Below are 12,443 nucleotides of genomic sequence, written 5' to 3'. Positions count from 1 at the left end.
CTATGCCACTACGCCACAGGTGCCAGCGGAGTCGATGTAGGTGGAAATAGCTTTAAGGGCGGCACAGTATTCCGACACCAGGTTGCCATATTCCGGTCGCACCACAGCATCGCACACAACAGCAGACACAGGAGCGACTGTTGTAGTGGTTGGTATTGTTGTTGTGGAGGTAGTCGTTGGTGTAGTCGTCGTAGAGGTAGTTGTTGGTGTAGTGGTTGTAGAGGTAGTAGTTGGAGTCGTTGTTGTTGAGGTAGTAGTTGGTGTAGTGGTTGTAGAGGTAGTAGTTGGTGTAGTGGTCGTAGAGGTAGTAGTCGGTGTTGTGGTCGTAGAGGTAGTTGTTGGTGTAGTGGTCGTAGAGGTAGTAGTTGGTGTAGTGGTCGTAGAGGTAGTAGTCGGTGTTGTGGTCGTAGAGGTAGTTGTTGGTGTAGTGGTCGTAGAGGTAGTAGTTGGTGTAGTGGTCGTAGAGGTAGTTGTTGGTGTAGTGGTCGTAGAGGTAGTAGTTGGTGTAGTGGTCGTAGAGGTAGTAGTTGGTGTAGTGGTCGTAGAGGTAGTAGTTTCAGTCGTTGTTGTTGAGGTAGTAGTCGGTGTTGTGGTCGTAGAGGTTGTAGTTGGTGTTGTGGTTGTAGAGGTAGTCGTTGGTGTAGTCGTCGTAGAGGTAGTAGTTGGAGTCGTTGTTGTTGAGGTGGTAGTCGGTGTTGTGGTTGTAGAGGTAGTTGTTGGTGTCGTTGTTGTTGAGGTAGTAGTCGGTGTTGTGGTCGTAGAGGTAGTTGTTGGAGTAGTGGTTGTTGAGGTTGTTGTAGGAGTTGTGGTCGTAGAGGTAGTTGTTGGAGTCGTTGTTGTTGAGGTAGTAGTCGGTGTTGTGGTCGTAGAGGTAGTAGTCGGTGTTGTGGTCGTAGAGGTAGTAGTCGGTGTTGTGGTCGTTGTTGTTGTGGTTGGTGTTGTGGTCGTTGTTGTTGTGGTTGGTGTTGTGGTCGTTGTTGTTGTGGTTGGTGTTGTGGTCGTTGTTGTTGTGGTTGGTGTTGTGGTCGTTGTTGTTGTGGTTGGTGTTGTGGTCGTTGTCGTTGTGGTAGTTGTTGGTGTCGTTGTGGTGGTGGTAGTCGGTGGCACCGGGAATGTGATCGGGACACCACACGTTGCTGGCTCAGCTGCCGGATAAGTGGCCCCGGTAGGAGGAGCAGGTGCAAGGACACTCGTGGTGTATCGCAACAATTCAGCATTGGTACTTCCTGCTTGGTCAAGCGAGTAGAGTGCTACGCCACCCAAGTTCGTTGCAGTGGCGAAAGACAGTTTATCATTGACCGACGCGAACGTGTTGTAAGTATAGAAGGTAGAAGCACTGTATGCGAAACCTTCTCCAGCTTGACTTGCGCCAACAGTGTTGGTTGAACCGAAAAGGAGAGCCTACGTTGAGCATAAAGGGAAGAAAGAGAAAAACAATCGCATTATATTTGCGTTACCATCCATGGCAGAAGGCACTGGCAAATTGTCTCAATGCCAGCTAGCGACAACACTTACGTTACAGTATGTATCTTTCACGAGAGCCGTAGCTGCCCCATTGAAATTCGTTGCACCAGATGCGGTGAACTTCAAGCTGTACATCGGCAGACCAAGGATGATGTTGGTGGTTGGCAGTCCAGCGATTACCCACCGGAATACATTGTTGGACTGAAAGGCAATATTATATTCTGTTGATTACCTCTGGATACGACCACACACCTAATGTTGCGCATTGCAGCCGTCGAAAAACTTACAATTGTTTTGGAATCCACATTGAATGGAGCTGTCAGTGAATAGAGAAGGGCCATAGGGTGGGTAACTGTCGTCGAGGTTGCATACATGTCTTCGTACGTTTTAAGCACGTTGAACGGCAACGTGGGCAGCACAGTGTTATAGTACACGCCAGCGTATGTAAGGGCATCGTAAGGCAGGGCCGTGGCGAGCTTTACATTTATCTTATCAAGCTCGGTCTTCAGACTTGTAAGGAAGGCTGCGTAGTTGGCCTGCAAAAGGATAAACACATTGCTCGTGGATTGCTGTTCTGTCCGACGGGTACAACCATGCTTACTGTAAAGGTGGATGTCATTCCTTCGAAATCCACATACAATCCAGTCATTTCCGGATAAACTTTTAGTTTGTCGACCACCAGCTGAATGAATGAGGTTCTTGTGGTTGGATTGTTAAGCCAAGCGATATTGCCAGCACTGACACTTCCCACCATACCCAAGTACAACTCGAGGTAGGTATAGGTGGTTTTCCTGCTGGTAAACTTTTTGATTCCACCTGCAATTAGACATGCTGAGTGCTGGGCGAAACGAGGATACCACTAAAACACGTCCAAGACCTTACCCAGAATGTCGTCCGCATCGTTGGCTGGATTCACCAGACCGAGCAAGCCGCGGGAGGTGGGAGTCAGCGCCATATAGATGGCCTGCGAGCAGAAGCCCATCGCCGTGTTGGTGCTGTAGTCACCCGACTGGGCGAAGCATACTCGCGATCCTGCGGGAAGAAAAGCATGTGTTTGTAGTTGACTATGAATCGGATGCGCCCTCGACACTGATTTCGCTTACGCTGGGCTTCCGTTTCGTGGAACTGCACTGAAAAAATAGGGAACATGTACGCTCAAATTAATCACGGCACATACCACCGGCCCATCGTCACGCCGACCAGGGGACTACACTTACAGCTGACCACAAACGCGCCAAGCACGTACAATAGAAGCCTCCTAGCCATTACTGTTATGTCGTCCAATCCTCGCGTTACGACTCACTACCCTTTTCAATAGCACTTTTTCTGGATAACGGATCCAAACTGGCTTCCTGAATATTCGATATCAACTATATATACATCCTAGCGATGACGTCCATCACTACGATTTCGATAAGAGCCTATCTGTTGAAACAGATGCCGTCGGTGCTGGCAGTATTTTTAGAGCGCCTCACCTATGTGAGAGAGTTTGGCAACTGTGTATTCAGTTGGTTTGACGTTTTTCCAAGAATGGTAGAGAATACGTCCGACACGCACGGCACGTTTGCGGCATGGCGTGTGGATTTCGTATGAAATTCAGACACGTATTTTTCCGTACGTACATGCGCTACATTCTGACGTAAATCGGTGCAAACCGTGCCAATTGGGACGTGGTACAAACGAAAGTGGGGTAGTACAAAACATACATCCAAATCCGCTGGATATGAGTGTTAGGATGAATTTGCTAAATTTTACCGAACATAGCTGAAAAACAGAAACTGCAAAATAGTTCTTCTACTTATGTCTCGATGAAGGTATTTAGTAAGTATTACCTTAGCATTCCATTTTCCCGCTAGTCTATATGAGGTACATCGGTACACTCAAACAAATCCGACGACTTTTTTCGAGTGCTTGTGCTAGATCATTCAGATTTCAGACTATATGTCAAACAGAAGACATCTAAGTATGTGACGGGCAACGTTAGCATCTAGATGATCCTCACATGAGTTCCTTCCTGCGTACCAAACAGGGACGGAACATAACACCTCGAACACCCGTCTACTTGGCTGCTGGACTACCATTCGACGCGCATAAAAGAGACTCTGTAGTTGGTCCAGGAACTTGACCGACGCTTCGCTCCAGACGCTGATCAGTGTACTGTCAACATAGTATTACAGACGTTAGAAAACAATATAGGTATAAGTAAATACGACTAGTGGTTTGAAAATAAACTGGTCTAATCCAACTGCATTTGCAGACTTTTTGTTTTTATTTCGTTGTTGTTGACAGATGCTACAAACTTAAAAAAAAAACATAGTACACCACATTACTTCGTTTCGAATGACTAGTTAAAGTCGGCTAGCTCGGCACTTCAAGAAATACGACAAACCATTGGGATATCTGTCGATTTGGTACGTCTATTGCATACTTAAAACAGTATTAACCCGTCTGTCGAAAAAAGACTAGCTTAGCTTGGTAATCAATGCCCATAGTTTGGACTCGTCGTTTTGTCACTATTCACTCCGAAACCGTTTCCCCGCGTGTTGAGAACCCTTGTCGTTGTTGCCGGATCGTTCACCTCACATGGTTGATTGTATGCTGCCGGCCGTAGTAGTGTTTGTTGGAGGGTTGAAGTGAAGGGACCTGTCGCATCGTGGTCTCGAGCGCGCTGCGCCGCAACGGTAAAGTCATCATATCCACCGACAAAAAAGACGGAAGCCCACGAGCCAGATTTACTTCAGAGCTCAGTTCCAAACGTACTCGTACTGAGCACAAACCATCGTGCCATTCGGGTGTCGAGGGTTAATAACTGTAACGCAAAAGACGCTTATAGGTTTCCCGTCACGGTTATGTTGCGGGCAGCCATATCTCTTGCATCGTTTGAACAGCTGATGGAGCGCAAACAATGCCTAGAGAATCTGTGCGGGAAGTAAAGGAACGATTGATATCGAAGGGAAACTTTCGAAAGTGCAAACTAACTGTTTTACAGTGACACGAACAGTTGTTTGGAAAGTAAGGTTAGATGTTCCGCCGAAGAATGCTTCGCTTTTTCTGCCTATTATGTCCCATCCAAGAGTCTATACTTTTAACTAGGAATTGCTGTACATTACACCAATTTAACGAAAAACTAACCAGACCAGAAATAAGAGCGTTTTCACACAACCACAAGGTTTTTCTTGACAAGACAAGACACTTACTGAATATACGGTCTCTTCCCGCTCACTCTGCAGAGAATCATCAGCGTTTTTCTGACAGAATAACAGGCTTGTGACACCTGAGCGTACCAAATATCGCTTCAGTGTTTCATACTTGGCTCAATATACTTGTAATTAAAGACACTAAGACACTTTTAAGGCACCAACAGATTGTATGCCACATAAAGTAACATAGTAAGCTAGCATGACATAAAAAGGAATTTATTTTTCGCATCATTTTCTTCTTTGGATTCGTAGGTTATAGTAGTCCAATCTTGTTCTGTTCTATTCTAAAACAGAAGCTCCAGCCGAAACCGCTCATGGTCGCTGGTCAAACTGGTTCAATTCCGTCTCCGAGCTTTATTGGCGGCTTCGTCTACGCCATCCTTCCACCTCAATTTAAGCCTACCACGCCTCCTCTGTCCTTGGTGTCAGCCTAAAAGGACTTTACGGGCTGGGTCGTGCGCTGCCATTCGCATGGTATAGCCAGTCCACCGGAACCTTGCGAGTCTAGCTGTACGATAGTAAGGTCTCCGTACAGCTCGTAGAGCTCGTCATTATATCGGCTCATCCATCTTCCTCTCGAATACGGCTAAGAGGGCTTCGTCACCTTCCCTGCAGCACAAAAAACTTCATTCGTTATAATCAATTGTTATTTTTATTTCGTTTTTTCCAACAATCTTTAACATTACCAACTGCGAAAATGTATACTAAACTAAATACTCTAAAGAGGAAAATACACCCATCTGCTCTTTTAGACACAACAAAACCTATTGAAACTAAAGCATAATCATACTTAGTTTATCACTCCACAAACAAGGCCTGTAGAAATATAAACGTCTATCTCAGCAAGCGAACCGCAAAAACCATTGAGAAGCGTTCCGTATTGTCCCTTCACTGAAACCCCACATACAACGGTGGGTGCCGCAGTTGTTGCTGCTCCTGCAGCGGTAGTGGCTCCTCCTGCAGCAGTCGTTGCACCTCCAGCAGCAGTTGTTGCTCCTCCGGCAGCTGTTGTTGCTCCTCCTGCAGCGGTTGTGGCTCCTCCAGCAGCGGTAGTGGCTCCTCCAGCAGCGGTAGTGGCTCCTCCAGCAGCAGTTGTGGCTCCTCCTGCAGCGGTAGTGGCTCCTCCTGCAGCAGTCGTTGCACCTCCAGCAGCAGTTGTTGCTCCTCCAGCAGCGGTAGTTGCTCCTCCTGCAGCGGTAGTGGCTCCTCCAGCAGCGGTAGTGGCACCTCCAGCAGCAGTTGTGGCTCCTGCTGCAGCGGTAGTGGCTCCTCCAGCAGCAGTCGTTGCACCTCCAGCAGCAGTCGTTGCACCTCCAGCAGCAGTTGTTGCTCCTCCAGCAGCTGTTGTTGCTCCTCCAGCAGCAGTAGTGGCTCCTCCTGCAGCGGTAGTGGCTCCTCCAGCAGCAGTTGTGGCTCCTCCTGCAGCGGTAGTGGCTCCTCCAGCAGCAGTCGTTGCACCTCCAGCAGCAGTTGTTGCTCCTCCTGCAGCGGTAGTGGCTCCTCCTGCAGCGGTTGTGGCTCCTCCAGCGGCAGTTGTGGCTCCTCCTGCAGCGGTTGTGGCTCCTCCTGCAGCAGTTGCGGCTCCTCCTGCAGCAGTTGTTGCTCCTCCGGCGGCAGTTGTGGCTCCTCCGGCAGCGGTAGTGGCTCCTCCAGCAGCGGTCGTTGCACCTCCAGCAGCAGTTGTTGCTCCTCCAGCAGCAGTTGTTGCTCCTCCGGCAGCGGTAGTGGCTCCTCCAGCAGCAGTCGTTGCACCTCCAGCAGCAGTTGTTGCTCCTCCAGCGGCAGTTGTTGCTCCTCCTGCAGCGGTAGTGGCTCCTCCTGCAGCAGTTGTGGCTCCTCCTGCAGCAGTTGTTGCTCCTCCGGCGGCAGTTGTGGCTCCTCCGGCAGCGGTAGTGGCTCCTCCAGCAGCGGTCGTTGCACCTCCAGCAGCAGTTGTTGCTCCTCCAGCAGCAGTTGTTGCTCCTCCTGCAGCGGTAGTGGCTCCTCCAGCAGCAGTCGTTGCACCTCCAGCAGCGGTCGTTGCACCTCCAGCAGCAGTCGTTGCACCTCCGGCGGCTGTCGTTGCTCCTCCTGCAGCAGTTGTGGCTCCTCCTGCAGCAGTTGTGGCTCCTCCTGCAGCAGTCGTTGCACCACCAGCGGCAGTTGTGGCTCCTCCTGCAGCAGTCGTTGCACCACCAGCAGCAGTTGTGGCTCCTCCTGCAGCAGTTGTGGCTCCTCCTGCAGCAGTCGTTGCACCACCAGCGGCAGTTGTGGCTCCTCCTGCAGCAGTTGTGGCTCCTCCTGCAGCAGTCGTTGCACCACCAGCGGCAGTTGTGGCTCCTCCTGCAGCAGTCGTTGCACCACCAGCGGCAGTTGTAGCTCCTCCGGCAGCGGTAGTGGCTCCTCCGGCATCAGTTGTTGCTCCTCCGGCAGCAGTTGTTGCTCCTCCTGCAGCAGTTGTGGCCCCTCCAGCAGCGGTGGTTGCTCCTCCAGCGGCAGTTGTGGCTCCTCCAGCAGCGGTTGTGGCTCCTCCAGCAGCGGTTGTGGCTCCTCCAGCAGCGGTAGTGGCTCCTCCAGCAGCGGTAGTTGCTCCTCCGGCAGCAGTTGTGGCTCCTCCAGCAGCAGTAGTGGCTCCTCCAGCAGCAGTTGTGGCTCCTCCTGCAGCAGTTGTGGCTCCTCCTGCAGCAGTCGTTGCACCACCAGCGGCAGTTGTTGCTCCTCCTGCAGCAGTCGTTGCACCACCAGCGGCAGTTGTGGCTCCTCCTGCAGCGGTAGTGGCTCCTCCAGCAGCGGTAGTGGCTCCTCCAGCAGCAGTCGTTGCACCACCAGCAGCAGTTGTGGCTCCTCCGGCAGCGGTTGTGGCTCCTCCGGCAGCAGTTGTTGCTCCTCCTGCAGCAGTTGTTGCTCCTCCGGCGGCGGTAGTGGCTCCTCCAGCAGCAGTTGTGGCTCCTCCTGCAGCAGTTGTTGCTCCTCCGGCGGCGGTAGTGGCTCCTCCAGCGGCAGTTGTGGCTCCTCCTGCAGCGGTAGTGGCTCCTCCTGCAGCGGTAGTGGCTCCTCCAGCTGCTGTCGTTGCTCCTCCTGCAGCGGTAGTAGCTCCTCCAGCAGCAGTTGTGGCTCCTCCTGCAGCGGTAGTGGCTCCTCCTGCAGCGGTAGTGGCTCCTCCAGCTGCTGTCGTTGCTCCTCCTGCAGCGGTAGTGGCTCCTCCAGCAGCAGTCGTTGCACCACCGGCAGCGGTAGTGGCTCCTCCGGCAGCAGTTGTTGCTCCTCCTGCAGCAGTTGTTGCTCCTCCGGCGGCGGTAGTGGCTCCTCCAGCAGCAGTTGTGGCTCCTCCTGCAGCAGTTGTTGCTCCTCCGGCAGCGGTAGTGGCTCCTCCAGCGGCAGTTGTGGCTCCTCCTGCAGCGGTAGTGGCTCCTCCTGCAGCGGTAGTGGCTCCGCCAGCTGCTGTCGTTGCTCCTCCTGCAGCGGTAGTAGCTCCTCCAGCAGCAGTTGTGGCTCCTCCTGCAGCGGTAGTGGCTCCTCCTGCAGCGGTAGTGGCTCCTCCAGCTGCTGTCGTTGCTCCTCCTGCAGCGGTAGTGGCTCCTCCAGCAGCAGTCGTTGCACCACCGGCGGCAGTTGTTGCTCCTCCAGCAGCAGTCGTTGCACCACCAGCGGCAGTTGTGGCTCCTCCTGCAGCGGTAGTGGCTCCTCCTGCAGCAGTCGTTGCACCACCAGCAGCAGTTGTGGCTCCTCCGGCAGCGGTTGTGGCTCCTCCGGCAGCAGTTGTTGCTCCTCCTGCAGCAGTTGTTGCTCCTCCGGCGGCGGTAGTGGCTCCTCCAGCAGCAGTTGTTGCTCCTCCTGCAGCAGTTGTGGCTCCTCCGGCAGCGGTAGTGGCTCCTCCAGCAGCAGTTGTGGCTCCTCCTGCAGCGGTAGTGGCTCCTCCTGCAGCGGTAGTGGCTCCTCCAGCAGCGGTAGTGGCTCCTCCAGCAGCAGTCGTTGCACCACCAGCGGCAGTTGTGGCTCCTCCTGCAGCGGTTGTGGCTCCTCCTGCAGCAGTTGTGGCTCCTCCTGCAGCAGTTGTGGCTCCTCCGGCAGCGGTAGTGGCTCCTCCAGCAGCAGTTGTGGCTCCTCCTGCAGCGGTAGTGGCTCCTCCTGCAGCGGTAGTGGCTCCTCCAGCTGCTGTCGTTGCTCCTCCTGCAGCGGTAGTGGCTCCTCCAGCAGCAGTCGTTGCACCTCCGGCGGCAGTTGTTGCTCCTCCAGCAGCAGTCGTTGCACCACCAGCGGCAGTTGTTGCTCCTCCTGCAGCGGTAGTGGCTCCTCCAGCAGCGGTAGTGGCTCCTCCAGCAGCGGTAGTGGCTCCTCCTGCAGCGGTAGTGGCTCCTCCAGCAGCAGTCGTTGCACCACCAGCGGCAGTTGTGGCTCCTCCTGCAGCGGTTGTGGCTCCTCCTGCAGCAGTTGTGGCTCCTCCTGCAGCGGTAGTGGCTCCTCCAGCAGCGGTCGTTGCACCTCCAGCAGCAGTTGTTGCTCCTCCAGCAGCAGTTGTTGCACCTCCGGCGGCAGTTGTTGCTCCTCCGGCAGCAGTCGTTGCACCACCAGCGGCAGTTGTTGCTCCTCCTGCAGCGGTAGTGGCTCCTCCTGCAGCGGTAGTGGCTCCTCCAGCAGCGGTAGTGGCTCCTCCTGCAGCGGTAGTGGCTCCTCCAGCAGCAGTCGTTGCACCACCAGCGGCAGTTGTTGCTCCTCCTGCAGCGGTAGTGGCTCCTCCAGCAGCGGTAGTGGCTCCTCCTGCAGCGGTAGTGGCTCCTCCTGCAGCGGTAGTGGCTCCTCCTGCAGCGGTAGTGGCTCCTCCAGCAGCCGTCGTTGCACCACCAGCAGCGGTAGTGGCTCCTCCTGCAGCGGTTGTGGCTCCTCCAGCAGCAGTCGTTGCACCTCCGGCGGCAGTTGTTGCTCCTCCAGCAGCAGTCGTTGCACCACCAGCGGGAGTTGTTGCTCCTCCTGCAGCGGTAGTGGCTCCTCCAGCAGCGGTTGTGGCTCCTCCAGCAGCGGTAGTGGCTCCTCCTGCAGCGGTAGTGGCTCCTCCAGCAGCAGTCGTTGCACCTCCGGCGGCAGTTGTTGCTCCTCCAGCAGCAGTCGTTGCACCACCAGCAGCGGTAGTGGCTCCTCCAGCAGCAGTTGTTGCTCCTCCTGCAGCAGTTGTGGCTCCTCCGGCAGCGGTCGTTGCTCCTCCTGCAGCAGTTGTGGCTCCTCCTGCAGCGGTCGTTGCACCACCAGCGGCAGTTGTTGCTCCTCCTGCAGCGGTAGTGGCTCCTCCAGCAGCAGTCGTTGCACCACCAGCAGCAGTCGTTGCACCACCAGCGGCAGTTGTTGCTCCTCCTGCAGCGGTTGTGGCTCCTCCGGCAGCAGTTGTTGCTCCTCCGGCAGCAGTTGTGGCTCCTCCAGCAGCGGTAGTGGCTCCTCCTGCAGCAGTTGTTGCTCCTCCAGCAGCAGTTGTGGCTCCTCCAGCAGCGGTAGTGGCTCCTCCTGCAGCGGTAGTGGCTCCTCCAGCAGCGGTAGTGGCTCCTCCAGCAGCGGTAGTGGCTCCTCCTGCAGCAGTCGTTGCACCACCAGCGGCAGTTGTTGCTCCTCCTGCAGCGGTTGTGGCTCCTCCAGCAGCGGTAGTGGCTCCTCCAGCAGCGGTAGTGGCTCCTCCGGCAGCGGTAGTGGCTCCTCCTGCAGCGGTTGTGGCTCCTCCTGCAGCGGTTGTGGCTCCTCCTGCAGCAGTAGTGGCTCCTCCAGCAGCGGTCGTTGCTCCTCCTGCAGCGGTAGTGGCTCCTCCTGCAGCAGTAGTGGCTCCTCCAGCAGCGGTCGTTGCTCCTCCGGCAGCGGTAGTGGCTCCTCCTGCAGCGGTAGTGGCTCCTCCAGCGGCTGTCGTTGCTCCTCCTGCAGCGGTAGTGGCTCCTCCAGCAGCAGTTGTTGCTCCTCCGGCAGCAGTTGTTGCTCCTCCGGCGGCAGTAGTGGCTCCTCCGGCAGCGGTAGTGGCTCCACCAGCAGCGGTCGTTACTCCACCAGCAGCCGTAGTTGGAGCGGTGGTAACGGTCGTAGCCACGGTAGTTGTTGTTAAATGGGGTGACATCACAAATGTAGGAAATTCTATATTGGTCCTACACGCAGGAGTTGTTGCTACAGGATAAGTATATCCTGCTGGTGGAGTAGGAGCTATCAAGCTCGTAATTTTTCGAAGTAATTCAGCATTGCTGCCTCCAGTATTGAGAGAATACACTCCAACTCCACCTAAATTATTCGATTTCATAAAATTCACTTTGAGTTCCACGCTGGCGTACGAGTCAAAAACGACAAATAACGAAGAAGTAAATGTGAAACTAGATGCGGAGTTTAAGTTAGTTACTGGATTGTCGGAAGCTACAATCAGTGCCTGCAAAAAAAAATTGTTTCATTAAAAAGAAATTTTCACACAAACAGATACTCTATGGTAGTTGTAATTACATTGCAATAAGCCACGTCCGCTGATGTTGCAGAACCTGCTGCACCAAAATCGGTAACATCAGTGACCGAAAATGTGCGAGCGTACATTGGAATTCCAAGAATGATGTTGTTTGGATTGAACCCTTTGATGACCCACCGGAACAGATTGTAGAACTGTGAAAGTGGCGTTGATAAACATATTATTATAATGGAACATTCCAACGCGTCACTGGCAGCTATACAGTGAACAGAAAGTGACTCACAATCGTAAACTTGTTGTTGTCAAACGGGGCATTCATTTGGAAGAGTGGAGCCGTGGGATGAGTAACTTCTATTTCTGTCACATACATATCTTGATATGTTTTTAGAACGTTAAAATTAAGCTGCGTGAGGGTTGAAGTGTACATGATGTCTGCGTACGTTTCGGCATTCCACGGCAGAGCGGATGCCATCTTGAGCGACGCGGCAGTAGCAGCGTTGTACAGGGCAGTCATAAATGTCGTATAATAGGACTGGAAAATAAATAACATTCGCAAAGGATTTCACTCAGTTGCACACTGCATACGCTAAGGTTCACGAACGTACCGACTGTGAGGTAGTGAGACCGTCAAAGTCAACGTAGAGTCCGACGCATTTTGGATAACTTTTGACGGCGGACACTAGGGCCTGTATAAACTTTGTTTGGAGACTTGAAGATGCCAACATGGCGGCTGTGTTCGTCTCGGTACCCAACGCAGACACGCCGAGATAGAGATCCAGGTATGGGTACGTAGTTTTCTTGTCGCAGAAAGTTGGCAGCCAACCTGATCGTAGCGTTAATACAAAATTAGTTGATAGATGAACTGGTCGTGCGCAGGCGTGCTTGGCGGATCCTACTCACTGAGTATTTTTGCCTGCGTATTTAACACACTCGTCGGGTAGCTTATTGTTCCCTGTGCACCAACTTTGAACGTTAGCAAGACTGCTTCCGAGCAGAAAGCAAACGTCTTGAGCTGCAGGAAATCCATCGGCAAGGCAAAGCACACTCTTTTGTCTGGAAAACGGTGCATGGAAGGTTTATAGAAGAGTTGTCGACGCCGGTTCGCTGTTGGATGTTGCTACTCACCATTTGTACCCCCAGCTTGAGCGAGGGTCGCTAGAAAATCGAACAATAATGGTATCAGATATCGTTGCCCAGAATCGTTTGCACGCGTTCAGCCTCCCCCTTCGCAGGACCTCTGGCCATGCTCCATGTGCTGCCTTTCCAAACTTACCGAAGACTAACAGGCTGAACACCACTATCAACGTGCGCTCCATGGCGTTGACCGAGGAGGCCATTTTCGCTCACTGACTATCACTACCTTGTTGTAACTCACAAATGTCTAG

General features: G+C 53.5%; 2 protein-coding genes across 2 annotated transcripts; both read right to left on the bottom strand.

Moving 5' to 3' along the window:
• On the bottom strand, positions 1-2,730 carry LOC131268816 (mucin-2-like). The gene is made up of 7 exons (XM_058271096.1): positions 2,682-2,730; positions 2,568-2,594; positions 2,347-2,496; positions 2,066-2,280; positions 1,752-2,000; positions 1,516-1,665; positions 1-1,401 (listed from the first exon to the last, which is right to left on the bottom strand). Exons 1-7 carry the CDS (start codon positions 2,728-2,730, stop codon positions 1-3), a joined length of 2,241 nt encoding a protein of 746 aa, XP_058127079.1.
• A 2,724-nt stretch (positions 2,731-5,454) lies between these two features.
• LOC131268815 (mucin-19-like) lies at positions 5,455-12,395 on the bottom strand. The gene is made up of 8 exons (XM_058271095.1): positions 12,332-12,395; positions 12,184-12,213; positions 11,959-12,111; positions 11,664-11,881; positions 11,342-11,590; positions 11,100-11,252; positions 7,470-11,028; positions 5,455-6,167 (listed from the first exon to the last, which is right to left on the bottom strand). The coding sequence occupies exons 1-8, from the start codon at positions 12,393-12,395 to the stop codon at positions 5,455-5,457; spliced, it is 5,139 nt and encodes a 1,712-aa protein (XP_058127078.1).
• Positions 12,396-12,443: the final 48 nt, after the last annotated feature.

This window comes from Anopheles coustani, chromosome X (genome assembly GCF_943734705.1).
Source record: "Anopheles coustani chromosome X, idAnoCousDA_361_x.2, whole genome shotgun sequence".
Lineage (NCBI taxonomy): Eukaryota > Metazoa > Arthropoda > Insecta > Diptera > Culicidae > Anopheles > Anopheles coustani.
This window is presented reverse-complemented; position numbering and strand designations above follow the sequence as displayed.

Excerpts from the sequence above, each read along its gene's own strand:
- LOC131268816 (XM_058271096.1), bottom strand. The coding sequence starts at position 2,730 with ATGGCTAGGAGGCTTCTATTGTACGTGCTTGGCGCGTTTGTGGTCAGC. Across the intron at positions 2,497-2,567 it reads CCACGAAACGGAAGCCCAGC|GATCGCGAGTATGCTTCGCC; the intron begins GTAAGCGAAATC and ends TTCTTCCCGCAG. Across the intron at positions 1,666-1,751 it reads ATGTGGATTCCAAAACAATT|TCCAACAATGTATTCCGGTG; the intron begins GTAAGTTTTTCG and ends ATTGCCTTTCAG.
- LOC131268815 (XM_058271095.1), bottom strand. The coding sequence starts at position 12,395 with ATGGCCTCCTCGGTCAACGCCATGGAGCGCACGTTGATAGTGGTGTTC. Across the intron at positions 11,253-11,341 it reads ACAACAACAAGTTTACGATT|TTCTACAATCTGTTCCGGTG; the intron begins GTGAGTCACTTT and ends CCACTTTCACAG. Across the intron at positions 11,029-11,099 it reads CGGACGTGGCTTATTGCAAT|GCACTGATTGTAGCTTCCGA; the intron begins GTAATTACAACT and ends TTTTTTTTGCAG.